This window comes from Syngnathus acus, chromosome 3 (genome assembly GCF_901709675.1).
Source record: "Syngnathus acus chromosome 3, fSynAcu1.2, whole genome shotgun sequence".
In the NCBI taxonomy this organism is placed as follows: Eukaryota; Metazoa; Chordata; class Actinopteri; order Syngnathiformes; family Syngnathidae; genus Syngnathus; species Syngnathus acus.
The window spans coordinates 15,945,315-15,969,953 of NC_051089.1; the positions used below are offsets into that span (position 1 = coordinate 15,945,315).

The window sequence follows — 24,639 nt, forward strand, 5'->3', positions numbered from 1 at the left end:
ACTGCATTTTCCAAATAAAATGTATATTTTTACTCCGATCCTCTTTGCTCCTCTGTCAAACACTACACTAAGGCAGTTGTCAAGTTATAATTACCGTGAATATTTGAAAATTTGAATATTTGAAAAATACGTCCAGGCCAGAAACTTACATGAAACAATTCAATGGAAAAAAAAACAAAAAAAACAAACATATAGTACATGTAGGACCAATGTCTCTTTTGCTTTGGATAGTCACACAGCACAAGCCCCTTGACACTTGATGTGATACTGGCCGAGGTAGTTCCTGAGCTGAGAGGGCAGTGGAAGGTTCTTTATCCCCTGGTAGGTGGTGCAGCTGCAGATCACAGCCCTGCACAAGTGCTGCAGGGAGAAGGGAAATGTTCTGGGTAGTGGCTGGGAAAGGAGGGGTTCAAAGAAGAGACAGGTGGCCGGGTCACTGTAGTGTCTCAGCAACCCCGTCACACTGCTATCCCGGTACATGCACGGGTCGCGCACATCAAAACTGAAGCGCTTGCCGTTCTCCTCAATGCGTGCGTGCAGGGATCGGCTGTACCGTCGAAAGCTGACGGAGAAAAGGAATTCATCCTGAGCGGAATCTCTGAGAAGGAAGGTTCCTTCCGGCTGGCCTTCCAGGAGTTCCTCAGCCTCGAAACGGTTCAGAACCCCCCAATAGCAGGAGCTGTTGTTTATCTGCAGGAGATCAGGGACCAGTATGTGGCCGTTGCTGTCCTCTATTTGCTCGTGTGGACAAATAGTGTCCCAGTCCTCTTGAGTGAGGCTTCTAGGATCAGGGGAGCAGCAGATCTCCTCCCAGGAGATGTGTGGGGGGGATGGGGTATGTGGTGGGGAGTTGTTGGCTTTCAGGTTAGCCTCCAGGTCCATGTGGGCACCTGATTGGGTGGCATGGTTTTGAAAAAGGTCCCAACTGTGAGCCAGTTCAGATTTGGGGGAGAAGGGGCACTTGTCTTGCATGAGCTCTGATACGTGAATCTTGCGTTTGGACCAGAATAACACAGAGAATGGGCGTGAGGCTCCCGCTAGATGGTGATGATGATGGTGGGGATTATGCGAGCGCAAGGGTAAACACTGTCCCACAGCATCCTGGAACTTCTGCCGCAGAGAGCGCCTGGACATGGCCTTTCGGCACACAGCATCGATGTCTTCCCCGAGACTGCTGCAGCTACACTTTCTCTCTCTTCGCCTCCTCGGACAGGACGTGGACCGTACCCCAAGTTCCTCTGACCCCTCCGCCTCAAACCCTCCAGGACTGGAACCCTTGCGAGAGTTCCTCGAGCGCTTCTTTCCTCGCCAAATGTAACTATCGGCACTCCAACTGCGAAGGCCACATTTGGGACGAGTGTCCGAGCATCGGGGCTTCTTCTCAGACATGGCTGCTCCCTCTTCTCTCGCTGTCATATAATTGAAATTAGAAAACAGATTTCGGAAAAATGAATGATCATTTAAGTGTCAACAATTCAATTTCTATTCAATTCGTTTTTCTGTACTGTACAATTAAATTGCTTACGCAACCGAACTGCACTTTTGTTATGAAATCCCATTATTCGTCCAAACCTAAACTTTATCAGCTCATTACTATTTCACCCTGACTTAAAAATAGCAATCGTACTGCCATGATATCGACATGCATTCATACAAGTTAACACATCCATTCATTTATCAAGGACGAGCTGGAGCCTAATGACTTGGTTGCCAGTCAATCACAGGGCGGCTAATTAAAAAACGACAGAGTTTCCACAATAATAAAAGAATAAATGTGCCTGCTAAATGGACAATATAACAACTTACAGCATTTTAGAAAACTACAGTTGGTGACTTCTGCTTGTGACCCTAAATCTGGAAGAGGATAGTCTCTAAACTTTAGTGACTCCTTTAGAGTCTAAAGGATGGCAGTCTTGCTTGGAAGATCATTAACTGATAAAGTACAGCACAAATATAGCAATGCATAAGCCTATCACTCTCTTAATAATTCAAACTCTTTAAATGGTTTTTAATGAACTTTTTAAAATCACTCCTCTGGGTGTCAAAATTCACTTCCTATCTGGTGCCCTGGTGATCAAATCAAATCAACAAATGCTGACAAAAACATCATCTCTTATTACACAATGTAATATAGCACTCGCTTCTAATACTTTTTGTTCATTGCTAAAAGCTTCATAAGAAGAACCACTGTGATTTATTTGGTTAGCAATATCTCTGATCAGGCCGTAAGCACCAGTTAAAGTCTCCAAAAGATCAACATACCTTAGAAACAGTGTCACAAATCCAGCTCTTCACCCATGCTAGTTGTCTCCACATTAACGGACATGTGTGACCAGCTTGCAACCTCACCGCTTCTGACAGATGGCAGATTGTTGTACATCCTATAACATCACTGTGTCAAATCCCACTGGGGGCAGCAGTTTCCTCCGCTCCATTGTGGTGTCTGAAGTGAAGAGGTGGAGCGGTGTCAAGCTGGAGGAGAGATGGGCGGAGTATTAGGAGAAGGTGAGATAATGAGCTCAGGTTGATACTAGTTGTCTTCTATTTCTCTTTCTTTCTTTTTTCAATTACTCACAAAGAGCAGATGCTGATGGGATACATCTATTTGATTTGTAAAGTAAATGTATATATATATATATATATATATATATATATATATATATATATATATATATATATATATATATATATATGTATGTGTGTGTTTGTATATATATATATATATATATATATATATATATATCTCCATACATTATCCATGTATAAATATATATATATATAATGCACATTGTGTACAAATACGATATACATTATATATATATATATATATAATATATATAATTAAATATAAAAAATTGAAATATAAAAAAAAATTTTTTTTTATATATCTATATATCTATATCTATATCTACATATATATATATATACTATATATATAAAAAATTTATATATATATATATATATATATATATAGATTTTTTTTTTTTTTTTGTGGTCATGATGGTAGTTGAACTAAATGCCCCAGAGCAGACAGGGCTAGTCTATCTGCAGGAGAGTCCCAACTGTAGGTTATTAATCAGATTTACCAGCAGCCTGTTTGGACTTATTACCTGCTTAGAAGTTCAATTAATTATTTAGTTGGATAGGGGAAACAAAATAGCTTCTAACAGGCTTCACTTAGTGACTGAATTATCATTTGGTTTCTCATTTAAAATGCCAAGCAAGTGCTACTGACAGAACACGTGTCATTCATGGTGAACCATCTACAAACACGGAATGACTTTCGGGTGAATATAACTCATGAAACAAATCTGTCAGACAAAATATTACTGCTCTTGGTGTATGTGCACGCGTAAAAGAAACCCATCAATAAATCTATACCAAGTCTGATATATCTGCTTATGTCGTGACACTCAACTTCCTCTTAACTGAATATTTAATGCGCTTTGCATTATCACAGTGGCCAGATAGATGACAACTGTATTTGTTCTTGCAATCAACCTAATCAATTCCATACAGAATCTATGATACCTTCAGGAACTAGAATTACATCCGGTCAGTCAATACAGGTCAAGTCAAGTGTGACTTGTTCCCTAAACATATCATCCCATTACTAGCACGCTTTGTGCTGCCAGTCACAGAATACAATTCCATCTTGCACAAAACTGCAACCTACAGTCCACAGACAAATGGAAATAGACTCACCTCCTCACAATGTAATCTCAGTAAGTGTCCAAAGATCATGGCGTAAAGTTTAGTCCAGTTGAAGAACCAGTTGGTGATATCGTTCGGCCCATTAACCTGCTATAGCCAGGACTCGACCGGGGGGGGGGGGGGGGGGGGGGGGGGGGGGTCATATTAATCCACATTACAGAGGCATCGATCTCATGTGCAGCATGGATGATATTAGCTTTCATGAATAATAGATGCAAATCCGACTGAATGGAGACTACTCTGCTTCATTTTTTTTTTTTACATTCACTCTATTTCAGATTACATTGATAATGGGCTTGTAGGGGGTGTAACTACAAAATACATTATGGCAGGTAGTTTTCATTTTGTATCTCAAGTCAAATGCTTTCTAATATCAACTCATATTTGGTTTGTCATTTACAGGACATTTGTCAGGCATTTTTTGGAAGGCAGGTCACATGAATCCCGTTTGATTTGGCCAGTCGGCCAGAATCCTTGTTATGTAATAGCATATGTTGTATTATATACCATTTTAAACAAACTTCCCAGTAGGGTCATTCAAAATATTTTTTAACAAATGATCATGCATTTGGAGGTTCTGGGTGATACTTTAACCGTAAATGAAAATAATAGACTCTATGTTAATATCCCTTCATGTCGCTTGACAACATCTGGATGTAGTTAATGATGTTTGGTGATTTCATCCCTTCAAATCCAGTCAAGCAGTGACTCTCCCTTTAGTTTCTTTTCTGTTAACTGAGGTCATCAGGTTTATAATTTCAGTTGTAACAGTACTATATCACTAATACAGTAGTTGTTGCCACTACTATACTCAAATTTATGTTCAATTTGTTACTGTTACAAAGTGTGCTAGAGAGAGAGAGAGAGAGAGAGAGAGAGAGAGAGAGAGAGAGAGAGAGAGAGAGAGAGAGAGAGAGAGGGAGAGAGAGGTGCAGAATTCTAATGTGAATTGCATAGATGGTAAATTGAATCAGTACAGAGTCTGGCTCCACGGATCTCATTTGTTTCCATTGATCTTTATCCGAAGACTCCACTGACAAAACAGGCAGTGCTGCACCTCTCACTGTACAGCAACGGGGTCACATTACATGCACCAAGTATTCCACCTTTATTCATCAGTGTAGAAACCTGAGACGTGTGTCATAATGTAAACTCATTGTATTCTCTTTATAAAAATGTCTTGCTTTGTAGAGCATCATGGCGTCAATTATGTTAGGTTTGTTTTTTGGTTACAGCTTCATAATAGTTGCTCATCCTATGTGGGTTCTGTTTGGTTTTCAATTTAATTATACTTTAAGGCTGACTGTGGTCCTAATGTGATTGTTCCATTGTTAATTTATCACACATCTCAATTTTATCACTGCTTGATATCGTTCGTTCTGGTAAACAAAATACTCATATTAAAGTCAAGAACAAATCAACAGTGGAATGCAATTAAATGAGTGAGTATGGTTGCTGAGGAAATAAAAAAAACATTTTTATTTTTTTAAAATAAGGAATAACATATGTCTTGTTAGGTTCAAGAAGGCATGGAGAAAGAGCGAGAGAGAGAGAGAGAGAGAGAGAGAGAGAGAGAGAGAGAGAGAGAGAGAGAGAGAGAGAGAGAGAGAGAGAGAGAGAGAGAGAGAGAGAGAGAGAGACCTTGATCGGAATGAGCAGAGATGACAGTAAGGGGAGTGGACAACATCATGTGGAACTTCCTCTGCATTTAGTAAGCTGTCTACAATATCTTGATACCCTGCTCAGCCTGGCAAACTCCATATCTAGGAAAAAAGTGAAGGATATATATATATACAGTGAAGCCTCGGTTTTCGAACACAATCCGTTCCAGAAGGCTGTTCGAGAAGTGAATCGTTCGAATTCCGCATCATATTTTCCCATTACAAATAATGAAAAAAAAAACGAATCCGTTCCAAGCCCAAAAAAACCCAACGCCTTTTTTAAGCATTTTTTTCATTTGCACATTTTTGTCCAATCGCGCAACTGCAGTGCACCGCCGAACGCGCAACTGCACCGCGCTGGTCGCATAATTGTGACAGAGCCGTCGCTGAAATTTAGAAAATATTTTTAGTGTCCTGCTGTACTTTCCAAAATTTAAGTGGACCTCAGTACGCAGGGAGCTTTATTTTGTCCGATCGCGCAACTGCAGCGCACCGCCGAACGCGCAACCGTTGCGCGCCACCCACCGCGCAACTGCACCGCGCTGGTCGCATTATTGTGACAGAGCGGTCGCTAAAATTTAGAAAATATTTTTAAAGTCCTAATGTACTTTCCAAAAATTAAATGGACCTCAGTGCGCAGGGAGCTTAATTTGGTCCGATCGCACAACCGCAGCGCGCCGGGCGCTCAGTGTCGCATTGCTTTAGGAGCGTCTTTGTGTTTTAGGATGGCTTTACTGCTCCCACTTGCTTCCTTTGGAGGCATGATTAGACTTGATGCAATCCTCAGAGTAACGAGAACGTAATAACGAACGGAGTCAGTTGGCATGCGGGTCCTCTCGGCTCATCTCGCAAGGTTCGACAACCGAATTTCGTCCGACATCCGAAGCAAAGAAATCTCGAATTTTTTGTTCGAATACCGATTAGTTCGAGAACCGGGACGTTCGAAAACCGAGGCTCCACTGTATATATCAAAGTCTGCTTTATTGTCAATTTCTTCACATGTCAAGACACAAAAGAGATCGAAATTGCGTTTCTACTATCCCACGGTGTCAAGACATATTACATAAGGGAAAGGATCTTTGTTAAAGTGGTGCTCACTCTAACTTATTTTTGCAAGAACCACACGGGAGACAGTATGCCCTTTTTAAGCACTTGCAAGTGGAGAGTCATTCGTCGGTGTGCATACAGCGATGATCGAATGAGGTCTGACTCAGGCCTCTTGCAAGAGCATTTTTATTGAGAGAAACAGGGTGGGGGTGAGAGTGGACAGGATGAGGATGAAACCTCTGGCCTCTGATCAAATCATAGCAGGGGGTATTTTACGATGTTGTGTAAACAGTACAACTTTGATTGCGTCCTCTGCAGCTGGTCAATCAGTTCAAAGGATCTTAGCACTTTGTTCTACTACTTTGTTAAGACAGGACAAGTTTGGTTAATTATTACAGGTTACATTCCAACATAATCATAGGATCAAACTAATCTATCAACCCTAACAATCTTCCTTTTAAATATTTACCATTATAATTTTATTAATTTGTATTCTATATTGTGTCGTATATAAAAACTAGCGTTAAGGTGTGTCAGGCAGGCAAAGGCATATGTATGAATTTACCGAGACGCTCATTTTTATAGTTGTCTTCAATTGTACCAGACTGTTCAAAGATCCGTGTAAAATAATTAAACTGTGGAGTAATCATCCGACAAGGACATGTGAGCTGCTGTATTGACTTTTGTGGTATTATTCATGTCTCCATCTTTTGTGCTGCCCGTAAGTATCCAGAGCAGTCGTTCCCTTCCGTCACATTAAAGACTGTAACCCAAGCCAAGGCCAGTCACTCAAATGGAAAACCCTTATACTCTATACTCCCTTAGATATAGAGAATACTTCGGTGACTGATAGGGTGTGGCATAGTGTTCCATTTCAGTCTATCTGGGACCTTTTTAGCCCTCAAGATAGCTGATGTGCAGTCACGGTATGTATTAGTGAAGAATTACAAATTGTATACATGTATACATATATACATATATACAGTGATCCCTCGCCACTTCGCGCTTCACTTTTTGCAAATGCGCTGGTTTTTTATTTATTACATCCGTTGGGGCGGGACAAACCAAACAAGGTAATGGGTGTTGCCAAATGGAAATCCGAGTATTAAACATGGCGAATCCGCCATGTTTAAGACGAATCCGCTTTGTATATTACTCGGTGAGACTTTTGTAGTTCAAACAACTCAAGGATGCCAAAGTGGAGAGATCAAAATGTTCCGTTGTTGGACGCATCAGTGCTGCAAGCCTCAAGCTTTAATTATGAACTCTTGATTCATGGTTTCTATGTACTATACTATGTATTACAGGTTGCAACCTAAATATTCATGATCTTAACGTGACTTCAGTTATGCCTTGCATCTCTTTGCTGACATACAATCCTTGGCAGCCTTTCAGTCTCCCATTACACTACTTTATTGGTCTGATCACATCCTGTGTGTTTGCTGACCTCTAATGCATGCAAAAATACTAGGTGGGGTGTCTGTGATGATTTTGTATTTCTTCAGACGAGCTGTGTGAACATTCATGAAGCTGAATAAAAAAAATCAATAGTGGAGACTGGAGAGAAGAAAATTCCAGTAACTGCGTGAGTGTGTGCACTCAATAGGCAACTTCCGTATGTCAAACAACAGATCGCTTTTAGCGGCAGATTTATGTCACCTCACTTCACTATGTTTTGTAGCAGATGTTATCGTCGTGTTTAACTCATTGAAATGTCACTTTGCCTTCCAGGATGATGACTACGTTTGGACTGATGGCACGGTTGAGGATTTTTTTCACTTTGATGTCGGATATGGAGAGCCCAATCGTACTTCCGGTGACTGTGTACTGATGTTGGAGACTAGCAATAGATAAAATCATTGAAGTACATGAGTTTCATATGAATATAATGCTGTAATACGTAAACTTGACTATTAAAAGTAACTGTAGACTGACTACTAATTTTGAAATAGTATACCTAGTATAATACCTAGTAAAATACCTAAAGTTCCTTTATTGTTCTCAGAATTGAGAGATTCGCTGGTCTAAAACCTGTTTGACGATGACAGAGCAATGGTAATACGGAATGACTTTTTTATGATCAGATTAGGGTATGTGACGTGTTTATGTTCTGATTGTGGGTTTGGTCTGATGTGCTATGAGAACATTCCATGACTGCCAACTCAACATATAAAAGGAATCGTCATCATTGATATTGTCAACATCACGACGACATCCTACTTTTCACATTCAATTGCACGTGGCTCTTTCAATGTTTACTACTTTCTAGATTCACAGGTTCATCCGCCCGTCAATGACCACGCTCTGCTCGCCGCCTGCCCTGGCCACCAAGAAAAACGCTGTTGTATATTCGAGCCACAATATTGTTTATGTATTTTTGGTATCAGCGTGTGACAACAGTGTTGAAGAGTTTTTGTAACAACATTTGCTCATATCAGCATCACAGGCACCAGCCTGTATTGTAGACACAGTCCAAAAGATTTCTGTTCCAGTATTTGACCTCAGCCACTGGTATACCGCGAATAGGTTTTGTATGTTAGGTGCATGTCAAGTGTGTCCCCACTTTGGTTTTTCATTTCTCTTCTTCAATACAGAACGTCTGTGTTCTGTGGGTGCGTGTGCCATTTGTTTTCATAGTTACAGATAGAAAAAAAAGACTGATTTTGACTGTTACATATTCACAAATAGTCTCAATCATCATTTACATAGTAGTGTTTCAAAAACAATATTGTTTTCAATATAGATTTCAACTCCACCACCTATTTTATTGCTTCTGCATCTGTAAACGTATCTATATTCATCAAGGTGGAAACTTGTTGACTCCGTTTCTTTTTAAGCCACATTTGATCCACGTTTTCGATATTGCAGTGACGTTGAGAAGTTTGTCTAATGTGTTAACATAGTCCTGTATTTTTCAAAGTTGGCATTTAATTCCTGCTATTGAAGTGGATTATGGACAGTTTTCTTTCCTTATTGTGAAGTTATTAAATTGATCTTCCAAGTAGTACCCACATTTGTCTCAGTTTGCGTATTTCTCCAGTTCATCCATCGTTTTGATCAGTATTGGTTTGGTGTTTTCTGGGGAAGATCCTTCTGGCTTTCCGAACATTTTACAATTTGTCGTCCAAGTGCTTTGTATTTTCCCTTCCTTTTCAGTTGGCAAGCTCTCCATGCAATGGTTGCAATTTGCTTGTTGAGATTTTCGTTAATGCCAACATTTGATCCTGTTTCAGTCGAGCAACTTTGTGCTTAATGCTTATAAATCTCAGTAGTACCTACCACACGGTTTTCACTCACCCTACCTCCAGTTGCGCCCCTTTTGGGCAGGAGTCAGTAGAAATCCACATTTGCCTTGTCCAGCAATATCTTTTTTGTTGTAATTAATTTCATATTGTTGGTCGATATCTTCTACTCTGTTGGTGAGAATTTCTATCAGCTGGTGCTAGGCGCCGCCATAATTAACAATAACTGAATCCTTCGCTATGTGCTACAGTACACTTTTCCAGTAATCATTTTACCTTCCATTTGAGAGCATTTGCGTTTGCCCACCAGCAGATAGCACCAAAGAACCATACATTATCATATATTCCGTTTTATCTAGGAGACTAATTATTACTGACTTCAAATGTTTTGATAGTCATTTATTTTATGAAAATGCCTACATATATATAAGGTAACTTAGATAGTCATTTATTTTATGAAAATGCCTACATATATATAAGGTAACATGGTGGAACACTGGTTAGAACGTCTGCCTCACAGTTAGGAGGGTGCAGATTCGATTCCACCTCCGGACCTTCCTGTGCGGAGTTTGCATGTTCTGCCCGTGCCTGCGTGGGTTTTCTCCGGGCACTCCGGTTTCCTCTCACATCCTAAAAAACAAGCATGGTATACTGACTGAGCACTCTAAATTGCCCCTAGGTGCGAGTGCGGATGGTTGTTTGTCTCTGTGGGCCCTGCGATTGGCTGGCAACCGGTTCAGGGTGTCCCCCGCCTACTGCCCGATGACTGCTGGGATAGGCTCCAGCACGTCCGTGCCCCCCGTGGGGACTAGCTGACGGAAAAACAAACAAAAATGTTTTATTTGTCACACTTCAATACTGCATAATTTGTGTACACTTTGAAACAGACATTTGAATGAGTTTCAGAAAGATTTTTGTCAAATGAAGACAACAACTACTATTGTAGCGGATAGTGTTCCCACACAGTGATATGGATTTACAGGATTCTGGAGTGGACTGTGTGGGAACACTATGTCAACTCAACACCCCTAGTGATGAAATAAACTACCTAACAGCCATGTACTTTATAGTTTTATTTCATTTTGCTCATGTACACAAACTTAACTTGAAAACACTTAGTATTTTCAACTACAAATGTTAATCACTAATTCAAAGAAATGAAGATAAAACTCAATCTGTTACACCAGACTGCATATTACATTCACAATGCTTCATCATTCATTCTCCTTTTATGCCTGTTTGTATTTTCAATAATGAATGCTTGGCATGTTAAGGAAGTACAGCAAATTGCAGGTCCACCTTATTGCATGAAGTAAAAGCAAGTATGACCGATAAAAGGGCCAGATTGTCGGAATAAGCTAGGCCAGAAGCTCTAGTTGTTAGACAGGCACAAAATGCAACACTCATTCACCACACTTATTTTTGCAACCAACATCATCAAACAATTCTGTCAAATTTGACCATGGGAATATCTCATTTCTAACCTCATGTCCCAATTTATTTCCCCACCTGATAATTCACCAAGATGAAGCTCTCAACCAATCAAGAGCTTTAAACTTCATCTCTATTTGCGTTTTTTGTTGTTGTTGTTGTTCTGTGAAATACGTTGTCAACAGTGGGTTGTAGTTTGTTCTTCACTTGCATATAAATGAAACAATTTGTGCTGCAATTAGAGATGAATTTCCAAATTCAATGCTGACGGAATTAGGCCATCGCAGGTGTGTCTGCGTGCGCATATGTGCCGAGGCTGTGTACGTGCGCGCGCACGCGCCGGGTAGCGGATTTTCCCCATCACAAGCAAAATGGCGACTGAGCGGACAGCCGACCCGGCTCGGCGCGGTGACTGACAGGGGAGGCAATACGTTTCACTCGACCAGACTCAAAACAGTCACGTTGTGAGACGACTGGATAAACGCACGGAACGATGGCTACCACATAAATGCACTAGCACCGGTAGATGACAACCGACGAAGCTGCGCCCGGAAGACTAAAAATAACGTTTCCAACTGGGGTAAGTAGGGAATGATGAACGTAGTTAGTCGAAGTGCAGCTGCTGCCCGTTTTCTTCAACAGAATTGTTCTAAAGCGTAGGACCGAGCTCTCGCTCACACTGTCACCATCTTTGCCTTCTCCCATTTGCCTGTCACGGCTCGAGACTGAATTTTGTCATTCTCGCGGAGGATGTTACGCGTGTCGTGCTCTCCTTGCTCGCTACCTTCCTACAATGTGCGCCACAGGTTGTTGCAACCCACGCCAGTTGTCGATTGCTGAGATCACCTGAGCTGGTAGCGGTGAATTGAAGTAACATTGCCGTCAACCCATATGGCTCCATCGCCGATGTGTTATTTAACCCCCGAGTACGTTGTGGTATTTTGCTATAAATACATCAAAACACTGTGTAAACCCCCTTAGCTTCAGGTTATTTTGGGGTGACGGTGTTAGAAATCCATCGCTTGTTCTGTTAGAAGAATCAGTGAGCAAGGAGCTTCTGAGTCCTGTGTAGTCATTTAGTGTAAAAGGCTGCCTGTGGGGCGAAATAACTTTCATTCTTCATAGACATAAACTATGTCTTAGACAGCGTCCCTTGATAATGCAGTAATAAAGGAGCCTCGTTGTTGAGTACTGTAGTTGTTTTGGAACTTGGCTTTGATATTAGGCATACCTTAGGTCTTGTATATATAAATGCATATACTACCGTAATTTCCAGACTATAAGTTCGACTTCTTGCACAGGTTTTGAACCCTGCGACTTATAGTCTGGTACGGCCCATTTATGGATTTTTCATGATTGTTATGATATTGTAAAAGTATTTGTTTGGTAATAGAAATTAGGAGATTTCATTTGAAACACCTGCGATTTATAGTCCTGTGTGGACTATATAAATATATATATATATATATATATATATATATGTATGTATATATATATATATATATATATATATATATGTATGTATATATATATATATATATGTATGTATATATATATATATATATATATGTATGTATATATATATATATATATATATATATATATATATGTATGTATATATATATATATATATATATATATATATATGTATATATGTATATATATATGTATATATATACGTATATATATATATATATATGTATATATATATATATATGTATATATGTATGTATATATATATATATATATATATATATATGTATGTATATATATATATATGTGTGTGTATATGTATGAATGTATGTATGTGTATATGTATGAATGTATGTACATATGTGTGTGTGCGTGTGCACAAAACAGGATTTCCCCCTAATATTAGCTGGTGCATCTTATAGTCCAAAAATTACGGTATATATTCAGTATATCATTCAGCATGACATTGAACCAAAAGTTGCTCCCAATGGGCTGTCATCATTGTGTGAAACACATTCACATTGCTTTCTTGGCCGCAAACAATATGGCAGGTGCAAAGGGGCTTCGAATGTCAAACAGCACTTTGCAACCTGTATTTTGCCAAAGCAATCATTTTCATTGGGGTTGAGATTACAAAATACTTTATATTCAGCACATATTTCATTCTGTTCACTTGTAAGATTAACATTCATTCAGCTTTATTACAATGTATTATGCATGCATCTGTAAAAGTTACAATATGAAAAACCACAAACCCCCTCATATGAGGAGGTGCAATTATGAGTTAACTATTTAGTCCTCAGTAGCAATGATATGTGCTTTTTCACATTAGCTTACATCATTGCTTTAGATGAGCAACCATTGTGTTGTGGGAAATAATTATTTTTGTCGTTAATAGACTTTTTTGGGCTCCAAGGTATGAACTTTCTGGACATTACAATACAGACATGGTGCTAACTGAGCTAGCTATGCTCGAGCTCTTTTATCAATGTACAATTTACACAGTTTGCAGAATTATTAGAAGACTGCATATTATGACTGTATGATCATTTTTATGCATAATTTCCAACTCCATGCTTTATAATCTTGAATGCTTACTCAATACAAGCATATCAAGTGATGTGTATTTGTGTTATGAGGGATGGTAGGGCCTTAGCAGATCAACACCCTATATCACAATGTACATAATTATTAGGCAGTTTGTTTTTCTCAGGCAAAATGGGGCAGAAAAAGACTCTGAAAAAACAAAAATTGTAGAAAAAAAATCTTTCAGAGGGATGCAGCACTCTTGCTAAGATAATTGGGGCATGACCACAGAACCATCAAATGTTTCATTGTAAATCACGTGTCAAACTCAAGGCCCGGGGGCCAGATACGGCCCGCCACATCATTTTATGTGGCCCGCGAAGACAAATTGTGCATCAAATTCATGTCAATATTAAAATTACTAATTGTTTTCACTTTTAAAAAATTGATCTATTGCTAGCAATTTTTATTACCATTCATATTTTTAAAATATGTTAACAGTTTTTCTTAGTCTCTGTTTTGAAAACTAGTTATTCATCTAGTTATTCACTAGTTTGTTGAGTTTGTTACACTATATATAATTTGAGACATTCAGACATTTATTTGGGTTGGCAATTTCAATGGCCCTTCAAAGGAAACCATGACTATGATGCGGCCCGCGCCAAAAATAAGTTTGACACCCCTGTTGTAAATTGTCAACAATGTTGCAGGAAACGTGCTCAGGAAAAAAAGACGCAAATTAACTGCTAAAGATTTGAGAAGACTCAAACATGAAGCTACTAGGAACCCATTATCCTTCAGTGCTACCATATTCTGGAACTTGCATACAATCTACCAAAGTATCAGGTTTTTAGTGCTCAGAGACATGGCCAAGGGATGGAAGGCTGACAGCTGACCACTACTGAACAAAACATACATGTTGAAATGCCAAGACTGGCCCAGAAAATATCAGAAGACAGACTTTTCAAAGATTTTATGGACTGATAAGATGAGACCGACTATTGATGGACCAGCTGGATCAGTATCGGCCACAGAGCTCAATTAGGTGTACTTAGGCTGCTGTGCTCTCAATCAAAGCGTGGTAGAGCTGAGTAGAAGTTTTTGGAGTAGAAATTAAACAAGTACCTCTAGAAAGTCTTTCCTTTTTTACTGTTCAAATGTTGGTTTTTCATTCGGGCTAATGTTCAAAATGTCTTGGTGTCAAGAAAAACAGTTTGTAACCATTTTGCAAACGTCTTTGCAAACATTTAATTTGTGGGTTTTATTCCTTCTTTGTTTTCAAAGCCAAATGCCATCAGTATATGACAAAAGTAAATGAATTTGATGTTCCAATACTTAATTTACAAAATACTAAGGGTGTATTCAGACCAGAAAGGTCCTTTAGTTCGCTTGTTTGGTCCGGACCAAAACCGGACTTAATTTTTTTCATTAGGTGCGGTTCCTATTCAGACTGTAGATCTACGCTGTTTGTATTCACACCTGAAGCGAACCGCACCAGAGTTGTTTGAAAGCAAACCGAGACCACTTGAAAAAGTGGGTCTCGGTCCGTTTCTTTAATCCGCACCAGGATTTGTTTGCGTGTATTCACACATGCACAAAAGGTCCGGACCAGCGTTACAATCGAACCCTGGTTCGATTAATGTGGACCAAACAGTCAAGTCTGAATACACCTCAAATGTCTTCCTTTTGTTCCAAATAGCCTGTTAAGCATTTGTCATCTTGTCCTTCCTTGACCTGCAGCATTCTGCTGCAACGCCACATCTCAAAGGCCTCTTTTTCCTCATTTTGGTACAAAGCCCAGCTTTCCCTACCATACAAAAAGATAATACTCTGCATTAAAGATTTCACCAGTTCTTTCTTTGGTTTCAGGCCAATCTCGTTTGCGTTCCACAATCCAATTAGCTGACTGGTGGCATGTCGTGCAATTGCTAATCTGCGCTAATCTCTATTGTACATTCTGCATCCAAACCAAGTATGGAGCCAAGTTATCTGAAACAGTCTACCTGGCTGATTGTATGTTGTGTTAGTAAATCTCAGTTGTGAGGCAGAACCCTACCTCCAAAATATTTTAGGTCTCCTTTTAAAGACACCTGGAATTTACTATTTCACATTGTATAGTAGTAATCCATCCATTTTCTGAACCGCTTAGTCCCCACGGGGGTCGCAAGTGTGCTGGAGCCTATCCCAGCCGTCATCGGGCAGTAGGCGGGGAACACCCTGAACCGGTTGCCAGCCAATCGCAGGGCACACAGAGACAAACAACCATTTGCACTCGCACTCACACCTAGGGACAATTTGGAGTCTTCAATCGGCCTACCAAGCATGTTTTTGGGATGTGGGAGGAAACCGGAGTGCCCGGAGGAAACCCACGCGGGCCCGGGGAGAACATGCAAACTCCACACAGGGAGGGCCGGAGGTGGAATCGATCCCGCACCCTCCTAACTGTGAGGCGGACGTGCTACCCAGTGCTCCACCGAGCGGCTGTATAGTAGTAATAGTAAAGTTAATTCAATTTATAATAGACAATAAATCAATGAATAATGGTTTGATGAATTGTGATTGTGGTCTCCCACCCACTTTTCAGGTCAGCCAAATTATTGTAACAGATATTATTAAATTAACTTAGGCTGAATAACATGTAATATTTGGCATAATCCTTACATGCAATGACTGCATCAACCCCAGGTCTCATTGACTCCACCAGTTGCATTCTTCATTTGAAAGGCCTGGGCCTTTACTGCAGCCTCCTTTGGTTCTTGTTTGTTTCTGGGGGCCTCTCCCTTCAGTCTCCTCTTCTGGATGTGAACCGCAGGCTGTATTGTGTTAAGAGCCGGTGATTGACTTGGCTAGTCCAAGACTGGACACTTTATCCCCCTGATTGTTTTGTTGCATGATAAAGCTTCACCTGGTTAGTTTGGATTCATTTTTCTATAAATTGACAGACAAAATGATTTTCAGAATTTATTCTTCTTCAACCATCACAAGTTAAGTCATCAATAATGGGTGGACTCACTGTGATGTGAATTGTGCCAACCAGGCTCCCCATGCAATATGTTGGAATGTTATTTTCAGTTGTTTCTGTTAGTATTTAGTAAAAAAAAAATCACGGAATTACAACTATGTCTGTGGAGTGAAAGTGTAAGCATAAGAGCATGAACATGCTGAATTCTTTGCTGAAATATTGCCGTGTCATAAATGCAAATTAAAGGCAACGCCTCCCTGCGCAAGTGCCACATGACTGGTGGAAGAATGACGATCATGCTCACCATGCGTCTGAGTCAGCTAAAAATACAATGCAAACCAAAGCTGCAACATTATACCATCATAACATTATAATATCACATGATTTACCTCTGGTTGTTTTGCAAAAAAAATAACTCAATTTGACCTGCAAAAAATGGTTTATGTGCAAAACAACCCAGGAAGTTGGGTCAAATTGACCCAATTTTTAACCCAAATTGGGTTAAAAGCATTTTTTATGGGTGTACAGTCGAACTGAACCGTTTAAACGAGTTTCAAAAATCATTCCACCCCTATGAGTCCGCACGCTTGCACAGGTTTACCGTCACGACTAACAGAAGGCTACTCAGAGGACGTGCTAAGACCTGTGGTAACTCGCACTGGCTCTGCCTCATCAAAGTACCGCAGAGTGTGAACGAACGGGTTCATCGTCTTCTCCAGTGCTACTCATACTTCGGAAAAAAAGTGTTGGATATATAATATATATATATTTTTTTACCATTTTTCCGTGATATGTCACGTAAAAGTGACATGAAAATGAAATGAAACAAAACGAAACAAAACAAAATGGCATTATATGTACTTTTCGAAAACATTTTTTAAAAATGTTTTGTTTCTTTAATTTATTTGCATTTTATTAAACCTACAAATGTGTCAGATCATTTTGCCGTACCCTGTATGTACTTTCTGTCATCTAGTGGAAGAACATTGATTGTTCTACCTGTCACTATACGTGGTTGGCACAGATCAATTAACAACAATTATAATCAAAATAGAAAGTAAATTTTTGCCCAAATCATTGACGTTGAATTATTTTCATTCATGGCGCACTTAAGAGCCACATCACACTGGTTGGCAATGATTGTTACAAAGCACAGGGGGAAACACTGATTGACCTGAAAGAAAGCCTCAGCTTGGTCTTTTGGTACACAACACAACATAGTTATAAACAGAATATTTTGTTCGGACAATGACAAACTTTTTTGCCGTTGATGCATCCAACAACGGAACATTTCGATCTTTCTATTTCGGCATCCTTGAGTTGTTTGGACTACAAAAGTCTTTCCGAGTAATAAAGATGGCGGATTTGTGCAAACGTTTGGCAACACCCATTATCTTGTTTGGTTTGTCCCGCCCCAACTTATGTGATTTAATAGACAAAAATACGTTATAAAAAACAGAGAAAACTGAACAGAGTAAAAAGTAGCCCCACAAATATATCACTAAAGTATCTCTGCAGCACCTGGAGGGATAGATTACACGTTTTTACGCCCCTGGAGACTCCAAATACACAAGAAAATGAATTTCAAAGCAGAAAATGTGATATGCCACAATGAGTGGCATGCTGGATCTGACCTCTGGCCTGTATTTCTGACACCGGTGCATAAGCTAAATATTTACACCAGTGCTGGAGCGCTAGAGAAAGGATGAATGAGAGTTGCTGTCGTATTTAGAATTTATTTTTGTATTAAGTAAAAAATTGCCTTTAATTCTGTATTTAAATGACACTATGAGCTTTGCCAAGTCAAACAATACTTAAGATGTGTAGAAACTAGCGAAAACTCAAGTCTCTAATGTGAAAACACCATAGGTCAAGAAACCTGAGACTCAGCTGAGTGAGAGCCTGGGTGCAAAGCTGACCGGCCTGAACTTGCTGACTTAAGATCACTGCAGAGTTCAAACGAGCTCACTGAGATGTCCAAACCCCAAGCACTCATCCACAAGAGGTTTGTCTGAGACAATATGATAGCGTGGCTGTCTTGACTTAAAAGCAGCAGGGCTGGTGAAAACTCACCAAATGGATCTCTGTTGAGGTTCTAACAGCCAAGTCACTGCTCTGGGCTCCAGCTGTGTAGACACTGAGCCGAGGCACAGCCACAGCAGGGCAGACACATGGAGGAGGTAAAAAGGAATGTGCTCAAGAACATAAACACAAGCTAACCCAACATCTGCTTTTAGTTAGACCAGAAGGGCTGGCTTTAGGATTCTGAAACTTAATGACATTAGGTCATATAACTAATCTATGAGGACAGATGATATGGAAATTAATTAAATCAACGTTATTAACGTTTCAACATGTGCATAATTAATTTATTTGCACAACCATCACATCTTCAATTAACTTATGCAAGAATTAAACCAAAATTAAACAATGTAAAAACTAAATAGAAAACCAGTCAAGAACCAAACTAGCATATAGTTTATTTGTATCTTATTCAAGTGTGACTTTTTGATTTAGGTTTTGACGTAATGTCTTTACCCCTCAATGGTGGATGCACTTTTTTTTTTTTGGTCCGACCAAGAATCATCGTTATTCTGTATGAATCCAGCCCACCACATAACGACCATAAGAACAATGTGAGGTTTCGGCAATTATAGCGTTCATCAGTGGGCCTTTGACTGTGGGAAACAGACATCCCAAAAAAAACTTTCCACCACAGGAACTTGCATACAATTTCAGAGCAGTTAGCATCATTCTGTTTGGATGTCAAGAGCCACCATTTTTTTTTTTTTACGCTTCCCTGTTTAGAGGTACAACAGAAGAGCAGATTCCTGAACAACGAAACATAATGATGGACCTGAAACTAAGTGAAGCACCACGAAAGGCACTACTAAGTACAGACTATGCTACGTAAAACGTTTGCGGGCTGCTTATTAACACAAAGGATTTCTGGCAAAGAAAGGTAGAACAATCTATGCCGATGGCCGCCTGCCTAAATTATACGTGTTGTGTGTCAGTTTTCTAAACATATTAAAAAAAAAAAAACAATGTGGTAATACTGCAAGTCAAGTTTAAGATTAAAATAATGTACTTTCATCTCCAAGATCCCTATTTGCGCAAAGCTAACCTGAGCATTTGTCATATTTTTATTGTTTAATATCTTGCTTTAGATCCCTGGGATTAACCTCCCAAAAAAGAAAGAATAAATTCAAAAGTTAGAAAGTTGCACTTCAAATGTAGTTGTTGATTCACTTGGCAACTTGAAAATCATTTCAATCAATCAGAGTGTCATTTGCAGAGACTATTAATAAAAATCAGAGGAATACATCATTTGCCGAATAATTTGGAATGTGGTGCACTAATAAATCAAAAATAAAAAAACAATAGAATAAAGCTTACAAAGCTGCATGCTCAAACATTGCAGTTTGTGGACATCATTGCCACAGGGCTTCAAAATAAAAATGTTTGTGTCTTTGCTTCACATTTTTCAACTTTTCCCTGAGTCAAGAAAGGCAGGTCAACAAACACACCCTGCTAATAAAATGAAGTTCCCACACTCTTAATAAATGTCCTCTGGATTACGATTTCAATTGAGTAGACAGACATGAATGACCAAATCTGTTTTCAATGAAATGGCTTTGGGTGGTTGTGGAATGTTTTTACAGAAATCGGTCTGATTTTCTTTACCATTTGTGTGTTATATTTTGTATAAAAACCTTTGAGATATGCCCTGCTTACTGAATCAAGTTCTTCAGTAAAGAGGGTGAATATCAAATATTTAACTTTATTGAACAGTATTAAATCCATATTAAATAATAATTAATACTTAGCTAATTTTTAACTATTTTGCTCAATATGATGAGTACTGTTATTCTCATTTTTAATCTGTGACTTAATCGATGATCATTTATATCTACCGTTCAGGGCTGTGATTGAAAGAATGGAAATTAGCTTAGTACCGCTGTAGGCAAGAAGCTCCGAAGGTGTGTGTTGCAAATCTACTAATTTCAAATTTATGGATGTTATTTATTCGAGCGCGGTAATGTACACAACTCTTAAAAAATCTTATATGGTACTGATTTTGGTGCAGTATACAGTTTTTTTTGCACCAAGCCCTTCTCTCTAGAATCAAATTATAGCATAGTTAAAAACAAAATGCGCTAACCCGGCGGCTTTTGAAAGCGACCAGTTGCCCACCATTATTAACCCCTACCCGAACTCAGCCAAGCATGAGCAGGATCAATTTGGATACATTTTAAACAGATGAAATAGTTTCAAACAAGTTTATAGTTGCAACAATTTTGTACTGCACTGGGTGTTTTTAGGCCATGGAAAAAGTGTGTGGAGACAAAAAGCCACCACACACAGAAAAGTCACCGTTTTTAAAAAAATGTCTGTTTTATGTGGATCTTAAAACTTTTTTCTTTTCCTCCAGTACAATTAACTTTAATTATGTATTTAATCTGTTTATGACAGGCACTTGGTGGTAATGGGAAACGATGGAGGATAAAGGCCCTCGTGTAGCTGACTATTTTGTGGTGGCTGGACTGACAGACTCATCCAAGCCTTTGGACCAGGAAATCCACTTTGACGATGCCTGCCACAAAACTGCCAAGCCCAAGTCGCCCATCACTGATGTGGCTGTGGTGATTCGCTCAATCGGCGACGAGGTGCCACCAGGATTTACATGCATTGAGACGACACCAAGTGGACATTCTGCTGATCTCAATAATGGAGGGCTGATGGCACCCCAGATTTTCCTATGCTTCAGGCGAGGTTGTGACAAGCCACCACTCATTGACCTGGGGTAAGAGTCTTGATTTTTCTTTGATCATTCCTGATCTTTATAGGTTTAGTCCTTCTCAGGGGGGTGGGGGGGTCGATGCCTGTGGGTCGTGTGTGACCCCAGCGAAAATGTTAATTAGTAGGATACAGTGATATGCAGAAGTTTCTTATTCCAATTGTATTGACAAATTATACTGTTTATAGTCACCAAGGAGAGTTGGGAAGGTGTGAACATTTTTTTCTTCCTGGGTGTAGGGGGGTGCATAACATAAAATAATTGAGAAGTACTTTGTTAGGAATATTTATTAATCCAGCCAATCACGGGGCAAATATAGAGAAAACCAACCACTGATAGTCAAATTCACACAGTCACTGAAGCAAATCTTAACTGGATGAATGTTACAAAATGGTGCATGTTGATTTTTTTCTTCCAACAAATATTTTGTTGGGTCTACCCAAAACAATAGAGCCTAGATTTTCTCTGTCTTTCAAAGACAATGAAATAAGAAACACAGTTGAAATGATGAATATCAAATATGATTTGCAACCCCGAGTGAAAGTAACAACGGATTTCAGTAGCATTTTACTTACCGTTTTTTTCCGTGTATAATGCGCCCCCATGTATAATACGCACCCTAAAAATGGCATGTTGATGCTGGAAAAAAGCCTGTACCCATGTATAATACGCACCCAATTTTTTTTTTTTTTTTTTTTTTTTTTTTTTTTTTAAGTCCCAATGATCGTCACACACGCAGGGAGGCAATGGGTCCCATTTTTATAGTCTTTGGTATGGTCTTAACTAGGCTGGATGTATATTTTTTTGTTGGCGTTGATTTCTCCGACTGCCCATAAAGGCACCACCGCGATCAGATGAAAAGAGAGGAAAGTGACGTGCGGACATGTGAAAAAGGCGGCTCTGTATGGGAGAGACGTTGAAGAGGAATAAAAACACCCTTGGAAACCAAAACTTGCCCCTCGTGACTCGGAGCCGCAACAAATGTTTCGGATTTGTGTAGGGTACATTGTGACAGCAAACGAGCAGGTGATCGAGCAAGCGTCTGATACGAGAGCATTGCGTTCGTATGGAGCGTGTTTGAAGTGAACAGCAGAGACGAAAGGAACAAGGCAAAGTGTTGTGAAATAAAATATTACCTGTAATACGCATTTTGTTATTTGCTGATTGTATTAAACTATCACATTCATTGTCAGTCAAGAAGAGAAGAGGACTATTATCCCTTCTTTGACGAAATGACCAGAGCACAGTACAAACACACTATTGTCGGTCAGTTTTGTTGTACCATGATTTTCTTAAAAAAAAAAAAAAAAAAAAAAAAAAAAATTTTGAAAAAAATTTAAAAAAAATTTGTACCCATGTATAATGCGCACCCCAGATTTTAGGACAATAAATTAGTTAAATTTTGCGCATTATACACGGAAAAAAACGGTAACTAAATGTCTAAATTTGGGTGTGCAGGCTCGGAAGGCTCGTCTGAGGATGACCTAGAGAGAAAACAGCTCTGTTAATGTATTCACGTTGAACAATACTACAGTGGCAGTCCCTTTCTGCCTGCCTTGCAGCTGTCGTCAGAATGTTGCTAAAAAAAGCGTGAAGAACTACAGCTACAAGTGTCGTTTTCAGCAACATGTTTTGAAATAGAGTACTGGGCATTTCATTTGTTTACTAAGTTCTCCTGCTCTTTCATATCTTGCAAATTGTGACAACCGACAGCGGACGAATCTCAGACTACAAAGGACTTGTTCTTATCAGGCACTGACAAAGAGGCTCTGTTGAGACTGTCAGCAGCCTTTGTGAGGGGCTTCAATTTTGTTTACACGAGTAGGACTAATGAGAACTGGACAGTCCTTTGTGTGGGCAAATGTATATATTATTTCTGATTTGTGACATTTCTAAGAAAATTCTAAGTTGCAATTTTCAAAACGTACAGGCATACTTTTTGTCACAATTGCATCAGAGATTAGTTATGATAACAACTGACGACAGATGGCCAAGATGCATCGAAAGTCATGATTCCTTTTTTTTTGTTGTACGTTTGTGTGTGTGTGTGTGAAATAACATACTTTGAATTATACTAGTTGCAGTCACTGTGCTGGGTTAAATACTGATACTTTAAAGCACCTGTGTCAAACTTAAGGCCCGGGGGCCAGATACGGCCCGCCACATCATTTTATGTGGCCCGCAAAGACAAATTGTGCATCAAATTCCTGTGTCATTACGAGAATTGCAAATTGTCTTTACTTTTAATAATGTTTTTTTTTTTAATATTTGACCAGTTTTTACTCGTCTGATTTGAAAACGAGTTATTTGTCAGTTTGTTTTGTACCTTTTACTGTATATAATATGAGGTGCTCATACATTTATTTGGGTTGACAGTCATAATGGCCCTCCGAAAGAAGCTATGACTACTATGCGGCCCGCGAAAAATACGTGTTTGACACCCCTGCTTTAAAGCTTACGTATCACATTTATAAATTCTACCGTTTTAAGTTTTACTCATTAAGTTGTGGTCTATATAAAGCGGAACGTGCGGTGTCTTTAAATGCAAATGAGATACTTCACACCAAGTTACGTATCATTTTGTGACTCTTTACTTTCCAACATAAAAACCCATGCTACCTTGTTAGCATGGGTTATCATGTTGGAAAGTAAACAGACACAAAATGATAACTTGTTTTACCTCCTTCTTTGTTGCTTGCCAAAGTTCAATAATCCGCTTGTCAACACTAACAGTGAGACAGGTCTGTGTGCTGCGGCCAGTAGTGACAGACTGAGAATGTGTGTACGTGGCGTGCACAGAAAACTGATTGACATTCTTCGGTTATGTGTTCACAGTCTCTGATTGGCCAGTTTTGTCACACCTTGACAATTTAAGAAATAATAAATAAAAATAAAAATTCGTACTAATGAATGATTAATTATCAAAGACTGCATTGCAGAACCACCCGCAAAAAACAAAATCCGCGGCTTAGAAACGCTATATGTATTATTTAGAAATTGTATTGAAATTTACAACACATAGTGTTTAGGTTTATTTGAAGTGTAGTTTATCTTGTCAAGCAGTGCAAAATGTCCACATTTCACTGTTCGGAAGTGACACATCCCGTACTAATGAAGAATGATGTGGTGAAGTTCTTGCAGAGGATTTACCGATCTATTGTATGTGTTCAACTTACCCTGTGTAGCATTTTCCAGCAATGACCTCCCAAAACCACTCCAGACAAAATTCTGTTGTTAAAATTCTGAGCTAAGATTTAGGCATATCAGCACCACAAATTCTCT

General features: G+C 39.2%; 2 protein-coding genes across 4 annotated transcripts in view; one reads left to right on the forward strand and one right to left on the reverse strand.

Annotated features, from left to right (window-relative positions):
* socs4 (suppressor of cytokine signaling 4) lies at nt 1-1,402 on the reverse strand. The gene has a single exon (XM_037247574.1). It carries the CDS (start codon nt 1,387-1,389, stop codon nt 232-234), a length of 1,158 nt encoding a protein of 385 aa, XP_037103469.1. The 5' UTR covers nt 1,390-1,402; the 3' UTR covers nt 1-231.
* A 10,030-nt stretch (nt 1,403-11,432) lies between these two features.
* The window catches only part of LOC119120165 (C-myc promoter-binding protein-like), a 37,649-nt gene continuing 24,442 nt past the window's right edge, over nt 11,433-24,639 (forward strand). For 2 of the 3 annotated variants that reach the window (XM_037246803.1, XM_037246804.1), the window contains exons 1-2: nt 11,433-11,675; nt 21,033-21,363. In XM_037246803.1, coding sequence (XP_037102698.1) covers nt 21,056-21,363 — 308 coding nt within the window. In that variant the 5' untranslated portion in view covers nt 11,433-11,675; nt 21,033-21,055. The remainder of the gene's footprint in view (nt 11,676-21,032; nt 21,364-24,639) is intronic. The other variant, XM_037246805.1, reaches the window with a different exon arrangement.

Bases quoted from the DNA above. Each gene is read 5' to 3' on its own strand.
- socs4 (XM_037247574.1), bottom strand. From the start codon at position 1,389: ATGTCTGAGAAGAAGCCCCGATGCTCGGACACTCGTCCCAAATGTGGC.